Below are 12,724 nucleotides of genomic sequence, written 5' to 3' on the forward strand. Positions count from 1 at the left end.
CCCCAACTACTGCAGCTTAACTCTAACCCTAAAAGCTAACCCTAAACCCTAACACTACCCCTAATCCCTGACCCTAACCCTAAACCCTAACACTACCCCTAATCCCTGACCCTAACCCTAAACCCTAACACTACCCCTAATCCCTGACCCTTACCCTAAACCCTAACACTACCCCTAAACCCTAAACCTTAACCGTAACCTTGACCCTAACCCTAAACTCTAAACCCTAACCCTCACCTCCCTCACCCACAAGTTTTATTTTGTTCYTGTCCTGGAAGAAAACGTTTCTGATGAGTTTTTTATTATCTGTTAACTTAGAAACATTACTTTCAATCTAAATCTAGACAAGGAAAAACCCTGGAACACCTTCTGAAATCTGCCAATTATTCTGTTATTATTTTAATGTCATGAATGGATCATTTTTGGGTTTGTTTTTTTTTAGTGGGACTCTCTTGCAGTAGTTTTTGCCTTGTTAATTCTCACAGGTCTCTTCCTTTTTGCAGTGCTTCAGGGTGGCTGGGCTTAAGTGAGCAGAGAGTTTTGTTATCAGTCACCAGACCGAAATTCCAGTTCCTCAGGGATCCATCCCCAAAGCTCTGCATGAGAAATACCCTGAGAGCTCCTCTGTCAGGCTGTCCCGAGATCCCTGGAGGCCAGGAAMTGAAATGTGTGGAGGAAGGAGCAGCTGGAGAGGGGCAGCACTGACCTGTGTGTGTGACAGGACGATTGGGGTGTGGAAGATGGTCCAGATGACGCTCTCGGAGCAGGGCGGGGTGGTCAGCGAGCCCTGGTAGCGGTAGAACTGTCCCAGATTCTCGGGCAGCATGGCCTGGATGTCCAGAGAACTCAGCGTGGTGGATTGACCTCGGGAGGAGCAGAGGGTGACAGCAGGAATTAATGGGAACAGGGAGGAGGAAGGGGCTCTCAGAGCTGGGGCTGGAAAATTGTGGAATTAACGGAAAGAGGGCTGGAAAATCGCTCTGCCCACAGCTCCTTTGGGGCTTCTTTGGTGGAGCTGCTGGAGGTGGTGAGGAGTGAAGGGCACTTCCAGGGGCTCTGTGCTTTGTCACAGGGGGATGTGGCTCCTGGCACGGTGGGCAGCTGCTGCCAGGGCTCTGCCAGCCCCTGGGGGTGGCCAGGCTGCAGGAAACTGATATTTGGTGCTGCAGTGCTTTGCACAGACCTTCAGGATGTGTTCATGGTACCCTGAGCACATCCCCACAGCCCTGGGCTGGGCTGGCATGGCTGAGGGTCCCCAGGATGTCACTGGCACCAAGCAGCAGGAAAGGGTCACTTCCCACAAAGGCCTGGGGAGTGTCAGGGACAGAGAAAGGCRTTCCCAGGCCTTACCTGCAAACCTGATTCTGGCCAGCTTGGAGATGAACTCGCTGTAGTAGGTGTTCTCAAAGTGCCCATCCTAAACACAGCACAGAGCTGGGGTCAGAGGGGACAGAGCTGCCTGTCCTCACTGCTAATCACCTGCAGGGCTAATTGGGAGATAAAGGCAGCAAACACCATCGGGATCTCTTGATGGAGACCAGTGAGAGGCATGGCCAGGTTTGTACACAGACAGCAAACACCATCGGGATCTCCTGATGGAGATCAGTACAAGGCATGGCCAGGTTTGTACACAGACAGCTTGGGTAGAACCTCAAACAGGATTATTTTTTACTGCTTTTAACCACTCTGAATCAAATATTCCCCCTGGCTGAGGTACAGCAGGGACAGCCCAGCTGATGCTCCTGTGTCTGCTGGAGCTTTGAGCACCCATGGGACCCCTCCCAGCAGCCTGGGGTCCCACCTACCGTGTAGAGAAAGGCCAGCACCGCCAGCCCCTGGGGCTTGTCCTTGGCCTCCTCGAAGCACGAGTACTGGGCAGAGTTGTAGTGGACAATGTGCAGCTGTGGGGGAGATGGGGTCACTCAGCAAAAGGGATGGGTCAAAGGGACAGCCAGCACCCCAATTCCTGCTCACAAAGAGCCCAAAGGGCTTTAACGGGGCTGGGAGGGCTGTGGGGAGCAGYTCCAGCTCTGAAGGATGAGTGTCCCTGCCATGGCTTTTCTTGGAGATTTCTGTGGCAGGTCCATCAGGCTCATCCCTCCCAGTGCACCCAGCACCCACCCTTGTGGGAGCCCTGGTTCCCCCCTGCCCCTGCACCGGTGCCTGCAGGTTCTGGGGGGTCCAGAGCTCCCTCCCTACAGACTCTATGGGGTGCAGAGCTCCTTCCCAAAAGCTCTGGGGGTGCAGAGCTCCCTCCTTGGGCTCTGTGGGGTGCAGAGCTCCCTCCCTGTGGGTTCTGTGGGGTGCAGAGCTCCCTCTTACAAGCTCTGGGGGTGCAGAGCTCCCTTCCTGTGGGTTCTGTGGGGTGCAGAGCTCCCTCCCAAAAGCTCTGGGGGTGCAGAGCTCCCTCCCTGCGGGTTCTATAGGGTGTAGAGCTCCCTCCCTGTGGGTTTTCTGGGGTGCAGAGCTCCCTCCCTGCGGGTTCTATAGGGTGTAGAGCTCCCTCCCTGTGGGTTTTCTGGGGTGCAGAGCTCCCTCCCACAGCCCCTGTGCCCACACGGACCTCAGCGAAGTATCTCATGCCATCGATGGTGTGCTCAGAGCCGCTGGTCTCCAGGTCCAGCCCTCCCCAGTGCAGGTGCATCTGGACAGCAGTGTAGAGACCTGGGAGCCCTCTGGAGATGTTCATGGTGGGTGGCAAATCGATCTGRACTGGAAAACAGGATGGGAGAGAGCGGTGGGTGCAGCCATGCCCGTCCATCATGAGGGGTTTGACTTCCACCACCTCACCAGGTGAAATCCCCTCCTTTTTCTGRAGRAAAATGYGCACATGGATGGCATTTTAAATTTYCAGAGCTACMAACCCTCTTTAAAACAAAAAGAAAGGTTCCAATACAAAAACACCAAAATATCAATACAAAAATACCAAAATACCAAAACAAAAATACCAAAAGGTTTGTTAAGCCAAGGCTCTGTGCGTGTCTCACACCACTGCAAACAGACATTATCGGGTGTGATTTAGCATGGTCTGCAGGGAAAATTGTTTCTTGTTTCTTGGGTGAGACATTTGGGGCTGGCTCTGAGAGCCTGTAAGGAAAGCCCTGCTGATAAATCCCTCTCCTGGCCCTTTCAGATGTGCTGAGTGTTTTCCCTGGAGATTCTGCTGCCCTSTCCCATCTCACTGAAGGCAGTAGAAAAGCCCAGCCTGACTCACAGGAGCTGTGAATAGACATGGCCCCCCGTTTGTCTTTGTGCTTTAGGAAACTGCCCTGCATCAGAAAATCATTGTTGGGAAGTTAACAAAAGAATGGGCAAATACACACATGCGGCCAGAAAAGCTAAACCTGCAGGAATTAATGTCCAGGCAGGCAGGGCAGCAGTGCTGACAGGCTGAACGCTGACCTGGTGCAGCCACACAAAAGGAGTTTCAGTTTTCAGAACCCAAATCTCCACTGTCCTCCTTTGTCCCTCATCACTCCTGCCTCACCCTCCACCAGATTTCTCTCTTTGTTACAGACAGGTGTGGGATTCGGGAGCCACCAGCTTTGTGTTCCCAACACCTTCCCACCAGCACTCATCCTCTCCATCCTCTCAGAAAATCCTCTCACAGCTCATCTGCAGTCCAAAACTATTATCCTGACAGTGCCAGCTGATGAATTATTGAGACAATAAATTACAGATTGCAGCAGGGGAATCTGGGATCTCCTAAATTATGAGCCTTGCCCTGAAACTGTGTAACCAAAGGTCAGGCTTTCAACACGTGCTGGGCTTCAGCTTCCCTTCCTGACCCTAAAACACCAATCCTGTGCCTGGGAGGGAGGGATCCCCTCTGTGCTGCACTTTGGGTGACCTACATTCAGCCACACCTGGGGTGCAAAGGTTTCCATTCCTGTCACTTCTTATTAATGCTCAGGGCCAATAAATGCATTTTTCTGAATGCAGAGAGGAGTCAGGGTTGCCCAAACACCACTCACTGCTGCAGGAGCAATCCAGAATACTCCAGTTGCATTTTATTCCCTTTTCAAATCCAACTGAGAAAATACCTTGCAGAAACCTAACTGCCTTTTATTTGTCTGCTTTATTTCTGTATTTCTGGAGTGATTGAGGACAAGAGCAAACCCAAGAGAGCAGAACGCAGTGAGATGGCCAAGCCAGGTGAGTTTAAGGAGAGGGCATTGCTGTGAATGCATTTCCRTGGCTAAACCAAAGAATGTGCCCCTGAGAGCCCCAGGCTTACCCGAGTGGCCATTGTTGGTCATCGTGAAGTTCCCCTGCAAGGGCCCATCGTAKCCACTGAGCTCCAGCTGCAGCAGCAGAGGGTTGTACTTCACTTTCCTCCTCTGGATGTCGATGGGGGATTGCTGCTTGCCAGCACAGTCTGGGAAATGCTGAGCCCAGTGCTCCTCGTCCAGCTCTCCTTCTCCTGCGGGGAAGCAAAGGGGTGATGGGGATGGGGAAATGTCAGTCAGGAGTCAGGAGYTCTCCTCAACTGCACAGCTCATTTATTGGAACACCGGGAGCTGCAGCCATAAAGGGTTTTGCTGTGCTTTCCCCAGAGTGAAAATGCACATTATTGTGTCTGCAGGACAGCRGTGCTGCAAAGGAGGAAAGCTGCATTGCAGCAGCAGAGTAAGGATGGCTGGAGAACAGAAAGAGGAGCGCTGTTTGTATGGAAATGGGGATTTAAACAGGCCCCAGCTGCCAAAGGTGTGCAATTGGCTTCTTAACCAGTGTGAGTGAATAGGATCAGGGCAATATGCAGGAAGGCTCAGCTTAGGATCAGGAACTGACAGCAATTTGCTATTTTTAACTAGGCAGAGAGCAACTGCAATATCCTTTGTTTTAGCTTAGSCCACTGAAGATCATAAAAGGATTAACATTTGCTTCAGTCAGCTCTGCAAGCAACAGCCCTGCCACAAATGAAACTCAGATAAAATTTCACAAAAATATAGAAATAYCTGAATAGGTATTCACTTATTAGTGCTCTGTACTGCCTGGGATAGCACAATAAAATAAGAAGCAGGCAGTATGTAAAGYTTTTCCTTTCAGGAGCATCCAAAGGGCAGCTTTTCTTCCACCACTTTCTAAAGATTTCCCCCATTGTTTGAACCTCGTTGTGCTGCCAACCCTGACAATGCGTCCCAATAATACAAGAGAGTGAAAAAGGGGTGACATTGAGGAGATTCACTTTCAAGACACAGAGGCATCAATAACGTGCAATAAATCAGCTGCTCTGTKWTCTCTCACTGAGGGACAGCCAAGCTGTTTCTGCAGCTCAAAAGGGAGCAGTGTTTGGCAGCAGAACCCCAAATCAGCCCCGTTTGTGGTACCTTTGTAGGTCCAGGGCACTTGGTGGGAGTGTCCGGGGTGCGCCAGGAGCAGGCGGAGCAGGAGGGTCAGCAGCAGCATCCCCGTGTCGGACCTGCAGAGCCACGCAAAAACCCCTCAGCCCAGACCCCAAACCTGCCCTGACCCCAAACCTGCCCAGACCCCAAACCCTGCCCAGATCCCAAACTCTGCCCAGACCCCAAACCCTGCCCAGACCCCAAATCTGCCCAGACCCCAAAACCTGCCCAGACCCCAAACGCTGCCCAGACCCCAATCCTGCCCAAAACCCAACCCTGTCCTGACCCCAACCCCAGCCCAGACCCCAAACCCTGCCCAGACCCCAAACCCTGCCCAGACCCCAAACCCTGCCCAGACCCCAAACCCTGCCCAGACCCCAAACCCTGCCCAGACCCCAAAACCTGCCCAGACCCCAAAACTTGCCCAGACCCCAAACCCTGTCCAACCCCAAAACCTGCCCCGACACAGCCACCTCGCTCCCCTCCACACAGAGCAAGGAGCCAGGACAGGAGGCATTCGGGGCACTGGATTACAAAAGTGCAGAGTAATTCAGAATTTTACTGGAAATCMAAACTGCAGACACTCAGCTGCTCTGAAAATGAGGCTCCTGAGGTTGGGTTTACAGGTACCCCACACCCCGGAGCCTCAGCATGCAAAGCATTTGGCTTTGCACACCTTCCCTCATCACTGAAGATCTCGGTTTGAATGGGAGAGATTGGCAACCTTTGAAAAATTCRGAGCTCTTAAAACCGTTTAAACTTCAAAGATACAAGCGACTGAAACTCTGATGGCTTTTCAAAAAAAACATACAGGAATTTGAATTTATACTAGCAGGTCACAGGTGTCTAAAAGATCTTGTGGACTTTGGTTTTTCTTCAGACATTTGATTTCCTTAAAAATGTGTCCCAAGCAAATAATTCCCTCTGTTCCAGTGCAAGAACAGGGAACAGCCCATGGATTCCCTGCCTGCCTTTTTATATTCTGGCACCAGGCAAATGCCATTCCCTTTGAATAACCCCTGCTCCCTCCAGGAGTGACACACTGCTGGCAGCCCTTTCTTCCTCCCAGCTCCCAAACCCATGGTTTCAAAACAAAAGCAGGGCAGAAATCTCCCCAGGAATGGAATTTTTTACCTTCTACGGAGAAGAACCAACGTTTCCAACAAAAGCAGCATGGCTTGGCTGTTGGCTTCAGGGGCCGGGCAGCAATATGAAACATTTGGCAAGAAAGCTCAGAGCAGTGAAACCTCAGCACTTCTGCTCGCAGTGCCCCTGCCACTTGCGATAAAATTTGCAATTATTTTCAGGAMCGAGGGGATTTTCAGTCAGTCAGCAGGGACTGAGGTGAGTCTGGGGACTGAGCTGCATGGAAGGGTCTCAAGGCCAGACCCAGGGAGGCTGTGGTGTGGCAGTTTGGGGCAGTTTGAGTGGCAGTTTGAGGGGCAGTTTGGGACAGTTTGCAGCAGTTTGAGTGGCAGTTTGGGGCAGTTTGGTGGCAGTTTGGGGCACTTTGGCAGTTTGAGTGGCAGTTTGAGTGGTAGTTTGAGTGGCAGTTTGGGGTAGTTTGAGTGGTAGTTTGGGGGACAGTTTGCAGCAGTTTGGGTGTCAGTTTGAGGGACAGTTTGAGTGGCAGTTTGGGGGGCAATTTGAGTGGCAGTTTGGGGCAGTTTGAGTGACAATTTGGGTGGCAGTTTGGGGCAATTTGAATGGCAGTTTGAGTGGCAGTTTGAGTGGCAGTCTGAGTGGCAGTTGGTGGCAGTTTAAGTGGCAGTTTGGGTGGCAGTTTGGGGCAGTTTGAGTGATAGTTTGAGTGGCAGTTTGGGGCAGTTTGGGACAGTTTGCAGCAGTTTGGGTGTCAGTTTGAGGGACAGTTTGAGTGGCAGTTTGGGGCAGTTTGGGCAGGACAGGCCCTGAGATTCTGCAGCACAGGCAGTTTGCTCAGTTCCTGCTCATTACTATGCCCGAGAGAACTCAAATCCAGTGTCTGTCTTGTGCAGRGCCAAGCCCTCTAAACTCACCAAAAAAAGATGTGGTGACCCAGAAAGAGCTCCCAAAAAACCATGCAAACCACGCAGGTGGCATGGGAGCTCAGGTTTGTGTGCTGAAGRACAGCAGCAGGTATTTTACTCAAAACCTTACTCTTTGCAAGTGAATTGTTGCCATTAAAAGGCCTTTCCTGGGTTGCTGGTTGGTGCAGTGCAYATTTAATCTTTGGGAACTGCTGGAATATTGAGCTGATGAACCAAAAGTGGTTTTTTTCCCCCCTCTCCTCTGAAGAAATCATTGATTCTGACGGCTGCACTGAGCTGTGTAAGGACTAAACCAAGCAAACATGCCCTGCAATGCACTTCCTAATCCTTGTGTATCCAGTTGTGTAAATAGGCTTTGAAATTAGCTGAGGGGGAAATTTTGGGGGGTTTATACCTCTTTGCACTTCAGGATTGCAGCCAGCAGCACGGGAGGGTGTGAGGAAGAGCCAAGCATCAGAGGTCACCTGTGCACTGAGCTCCTCTCTTGTCACTGGAGTGCCAATGGATGTCACACAGGGACAAACTGCCWCCCTCACCAGTGCTTTATTGATCAGCTCAGTCTGCTCTAAGGGGTTGAAATTCAGCCCATTTGGGGTCGTTTCGGTGCCAGGAAAATGGAGATGGCAGGGAATTAATTTTTAATGGAGCTTTTGTAACATTTGTGACATTGCACTTGATATCAGCAGGAGCTGTGGGTGCTCAGCACATCCAAACCCCACATCTCTGTGTGCTTACATTATTGTCTCTAAAGTCCTTTCTAACCCAAATCATTCTGTGATTCTATGAAGACACAGCAATCCGTGGGAAGGATTTAGTAAGGGAACAAAGTCGGGATTTATTTTGGGGTTAGGACAGAAAAATAATTCTAATTAAGTCATTTAAATGTATTTGGATATTGAGCTTCTAACTATGAGCTGAATATTGTGGAAGTTCTTCTGAATTCAGTATTGCACACAACAACCACTGGTTGCTGGGTCTCGGGGGTTTTTTGGTGAATGTGAATTGAACCTGGCTGGCCTTTTTTTGTGAATGTGAATGTGAATTGAASCTGGCTGGCCTGAGGCTTGTCTTGGTCAGCTCTGCTGCTGCCTGGATGGAATTGTTGGAGAGAAGCAGGGATGCAGTGCCTGGGAAGCACAGACAGCACAGCAGCACCGTGTTTGGGGTGAGCTGGGGGTTCACAGGTGAGGGCTGTGACAGGGCTCATCTCCACACCCAGATTTAGCCCCTGAGGAAATCTGATGTTGTGTTTGTCAGCCGTGAATATTCTCAGAGTGATTTCTGCCCAAAGGCAGGGCACTTTCACACAGATTTCAGCCTCCCCCTCCTGCCCAGACTGCGGTAGGAAATAAGCCTTTTATCCCACATCATTGCCTTCCATGCACTTTGCTTTTATCTCTGCAGTTTTCCTGACTCTTTGCCATCTTTTAAATCCTGCTTCTCCCAGGCTATTCTCTCTGTGCTCGCTGGCCTAAGGCTCAGCTCAAGTCTGACATTCTCAGTATTGGTGGCCACATTAAAACCTCCACAGGGCATTGAAGTAGCTGCCTCAAACCAGTGCTCCTTTGACCCAGAACTTGAAAGGGTTAACTCCTTTCCCTCTGAATCAGCAGGAAATCCATCGGGGTTGCAGTGAGAGCTGCATCACTGCCCAGCCCAGCAAACACTTGGCCAGGAAGAGGCTGTTTGATSTCAGATGGACAGAGTGCCTTCAATCGGGCTGTCCAGGTTTGTCTGAGCCAGTCTAAAGCCTCTTCAAACAGAGCTGTGTCTGCTTAGGCTGGGCTGGAGGAGTGAAAGTACCCAGAGCCTGCACAGGCTTTGTGAAACACAAAGATCAACCAGACCCATGAGGAAAGCTGACAATAGCTGTGCGGATTGAAGCACCAGATTCTTTTATTCAACAATTCCTGTAATGTTTCTACATCTTATTTCCGAAACTGGGCCTCTTTTCTTTGAATTTTTGCCCACACTTTTTTTTCCTTTCTCTTTTTGCCCCTGGTTTTCAAGGACATACAAAGATCACAGGGGTAGAAAAGAGCTGGAATTCATTTCTCCAGTTCATACAATCTCTTTAGACCTCCTTCATCTTATATAATATTTTGATGTATTTGACTAAATTTAATCATAGAATCASAGAATGGTTTGGTTTGGAARGGACCTTRAAGAAGATYTAGTCCARCCCTGTGCCATGGGCAGGGTCACCTTACCTTGTTCTGATATAAATTCAGACACCTTTATGGATTCCACTCAAGCTTTGTGGTAGAAATGGGTTTTGAGGCAGTCAGAGACAGACACCAGAGATCTACACCAGYGCTCCTAAAGGCAGGATTTGCCCATTTGAAAGCAGAGAGGTTTCCTCTGCGAATTCCATTTCACGGTCTAACAGATCTCAGCATTAGCTACCTGCAGTTCGTTGTCAACCTAAATTTTCCTTTGCTCAGTTTCAGCCAATTACTCTTAGTTATAGCTGTAACCCTTGGATTATCTTAAAATAGTTTTCCCTTTTTAATGTTCACATCACTTCTGGTGTGGYTCTCACCTCACTGCACCATGGCCAGGAACAGCCTTTCACTGCATTTCCCCAAGGTGGAGAAAAGGACAATGTGATGCTATAAAAAAAGGAGAGAACATGGGCAAATAATCCCTCTTCATTTTCATTTCCAGGAAATGCCATTACAGCTCTTGTAATGTCTCCTTAGGGCTGCTCTRCAGACTTTGCTGAAAGGGATTTCATGTTCTGGGTCTCTGCTGGAGACTTTGGAAGAAAGCAAAGCGAGGAGGGAGGATTAGGAAGGGAGAGGCCAAAGCTGTCACTGCACTGAGTGTGAGGAGCACTGGAATGTGGGGATGGAAGGAGCTGTGCCAAGAGAACCTTGGAGAATTGTTTCCATCATCCCAGGAGAATTGTTTCCATCATCCCAGGGCTCTGTGCTGTGCTCAAAGTGGGGGAGAGGAGGAATAACCCAGTGGGAAAGGAGCTTGGCAGCAGAGCCAGTACCTGCTCACACTCTCAGCACTGTTTGGGATTTATGGGGGGCTGCACTGCTCCCCTGACAAATGTTCCCTCTGCTCCTGATCTCCCAGGGTAAGGACAGGCAGGATGCTGCTCCATCTCCTGAAAATGCACTCTGTCAGTGCACAAACACGGAGAAGACCCCAAGCCCCTTCACAAACAAAGGCAGGGCACAGAACAAGGCAAGGCTCTGGAAACTGCTGCTGCCCAWTGCTGGGTAAGCACTTTTCCTTTCTGCTTTCTGCTGCATTGTGTGTTGAGCAGCTGTGACATCCAGTGGCCAAACACAATACACGGTTGGGTCTGCTACAGACCTCTTCATGCACGGGAACAATAACAGAGCCTTTCCACGGCACTTTTCATCTTCCAAAAGCTGTGTCAGCACCCGTTCATTAACCCCTGCGCAGCTCAGCAGGACACACCACTGCAGTGGTCACAAAGGTGCACAGGACAGGGGGACAGCACTCCCTGAGCTCTCCCAAAGAGTGGCACTGAGCTCTCCAGGGATGTGGAGAGCAGGCTGGAGGAGCAGAGTGCAGGATCTTCACCCTGCAGAGGAGAGCAGCGGATGAGAGAGAAGGGATGAGGAAGGGGCAGCTCATTCAGCACCTGATGAAGAGGCCACACCTCAGGGATGGGTTGTGCTTGTCTTCCCAAAAAAAAAGGAGTCCATGGGAAAAGAGGGGGAATAATGTATGAGAGATCCCAGCAGGGCCAGAGCTGCTTTGGAAGAGATCCTTCATCAAAGGCCTGGCCTGAGCAAAAAGCTTCTGCAGAGATCTGAAAACATCAGAGGATGCTGCTGGTAGGTGGAAGGTAGGGAAGGCAACACAAATGTGGATTTGGATTAAGAAATGCAGTGGTGGAATTGGAGAAATGTGACTAAAAGGAGATGCCACCTGAAAGCTCCTTTCCAGCCCATGCAGARAACCAGCCCTGATGGGTTTTCCAGGCATGTCTTTGATGCCAATCTGGACATCCTGCTCCTTTGGATTGGAAAAGCAGCCTCCAGTGAGAYCCCAGCATTCAGGGATCCACACTGGGGACAGATCCATCCAGTGTCAGTGMCCAAGAAACCCATCCCTGCTTTCCTGAGGCCATCAGTGCCCCAGTGTTTGCTTGCTCAGCTCTGCAGTGGTTTTTTTTTTCCTGCAGGCAAGGTCATTGCAGGGACCTCCAGCAGCAGCAAAGTGCTCACAGTCCCTCCCCTCCCAGGAGCTCATCACCACCACACTCTGAGCAGCTAAAAGCGGTTCCCATGAGAATCAAGTTGATTTTTAATGCAAGGAAACATGAAGGAAATCTAAATCCTGCTGTCTGTGTCATACCTGTTCYGTGGCAAGAGAATCCTGCTTGATAACTCTCGTGCTTTACATAGTTATTYTGCACTCATTAAGAAAACAAATGAGTTATTGGGCTACTCCTTTTTTTTTCAGATTATTCAAGAAACCCCAGCCCTAAACACCAAATACAATTTTTAATGGCTAACCAGCTCCTAACTTGCTTTCTCCTTTATAGTAGATTACATTTCAAAGACAAGGGGAAGGTTCTGCTCAGCAAGGAGCCCCAAAACCTGTACAAGGCAGTGCAGGACATGCACTCTGGCCTCTCCAGAAAGGATTACTGCATGGTTTCAGCRTGGTTGCAACCAGCAGCTATGGCCTTTGGATCCACAGCTCCTGAAAATTGATATCCAGCTGGTTTAGAAGCTTTCAGTGTCACTACAAATCAGATCATCCCTCTGGGAAATGTACCCTTTGTTATCAGCACCCTGATTTGTGCTTTGGTTCCCTTCCAAATAACCACTCCCCATGCCCTGGCCATGGATGGAGCATTGGATGTGTAGGATTTAGGGCAGTAACAAACACCCTGAGTGTCCTACAGAGCTCCACAAAGGCTGAGGATGGACCCACAGCACACCCTGACAGCTGCACACAGCCCCGTGTCCATGGAATATTGAATAATAACCAGTCCTGCCCTAAACCCTGCCAGCAGACAGGATAATGACGTTAAGAACATGAGGAAAGCCATGAGGTGTCACCTGCAGCCATTTCACCATTCCTGTGCCTGAAGGCCATGGTGCCATGGCAGAGTGAAGATGTGAGAGAAAGGCACAGCACAGAATGGGGGAACAGTGAGAAAGGAGGATGTAAAATCAGAGCAGGTTCTGAACGCCTGGAAGAAAACATCTCCAACAGCCACTCCACAAATTAACAGCTACCCAGAAAGAGCATTAATCCCACTCTGCCATTACCTTTCMATGAATGTTGTTACAAACAGCAGGACCTGCAGGGTCAACGAAGAGCAGAAATCAATCGCAGGGATGGGGCACT

At 50.1% G+C, this 12,724-nt stretch overlaps 1 protein-coding gene across 1 annotated transcript in view; it reads right to left on the reverse strand.

Moving 5' to 3' along the window:
- The window catches only part of CA6 (carbonic anhydrase 6), a 10,042-nt gene extending 3,250 nt beyond the window's left edge, over positions 1-6,792 (reverse strand). Inside the window, exons 1-7 of the mRNA XM_057375993.1 lie at positions 6,480-6,792; positions 5,331-5,422; positions 4,238-4,423; positions 2,564-2,712; positions 1,806-1,901; positions 1,351-1,417; positions 590-864 (exon numbers count right to left, since the gene is read on the reverse strand). Coding sequence (XP_057231976.1) covers positions 590-864; positions 1,351-1,417; positions 1,806-1,901; positions 2,564-2,712; positions 4,238-4,423; positions 5,331-5,422; positions 6,480-6,520 — 906 coding nt within the window. The 5' untranslated portion in view covers positions 6,521-6,792. The remainder of the gene's footprint in view (positions 1-589; positions 865-1,350; positions 1,418-1,805; positions 1,902-2,563; positions 2,713-4,237; positions 4,424-5,330; positions 5,423-6,479) is intronic.
- Positions 6,793-12,724: the final 5,932 nt, after the last annotated feature.

The sequence above is a fragment of the Malurus melanocephalus genome, unplaced genomic scaffold (assembly GCF_030028575.1).
Source record: "Malurus melanocephalus ecotype Western Australia unplaced genomic scaffold, MMel_1.1 scaffold_266, whole genome shotgun sequence".
Classification (NCBI taxonomy): Eukaryota; Metazoa; Chordata; class Aves; order Passeriformes; family Maluridae; genus Malurus; species Malurus melanocephalus.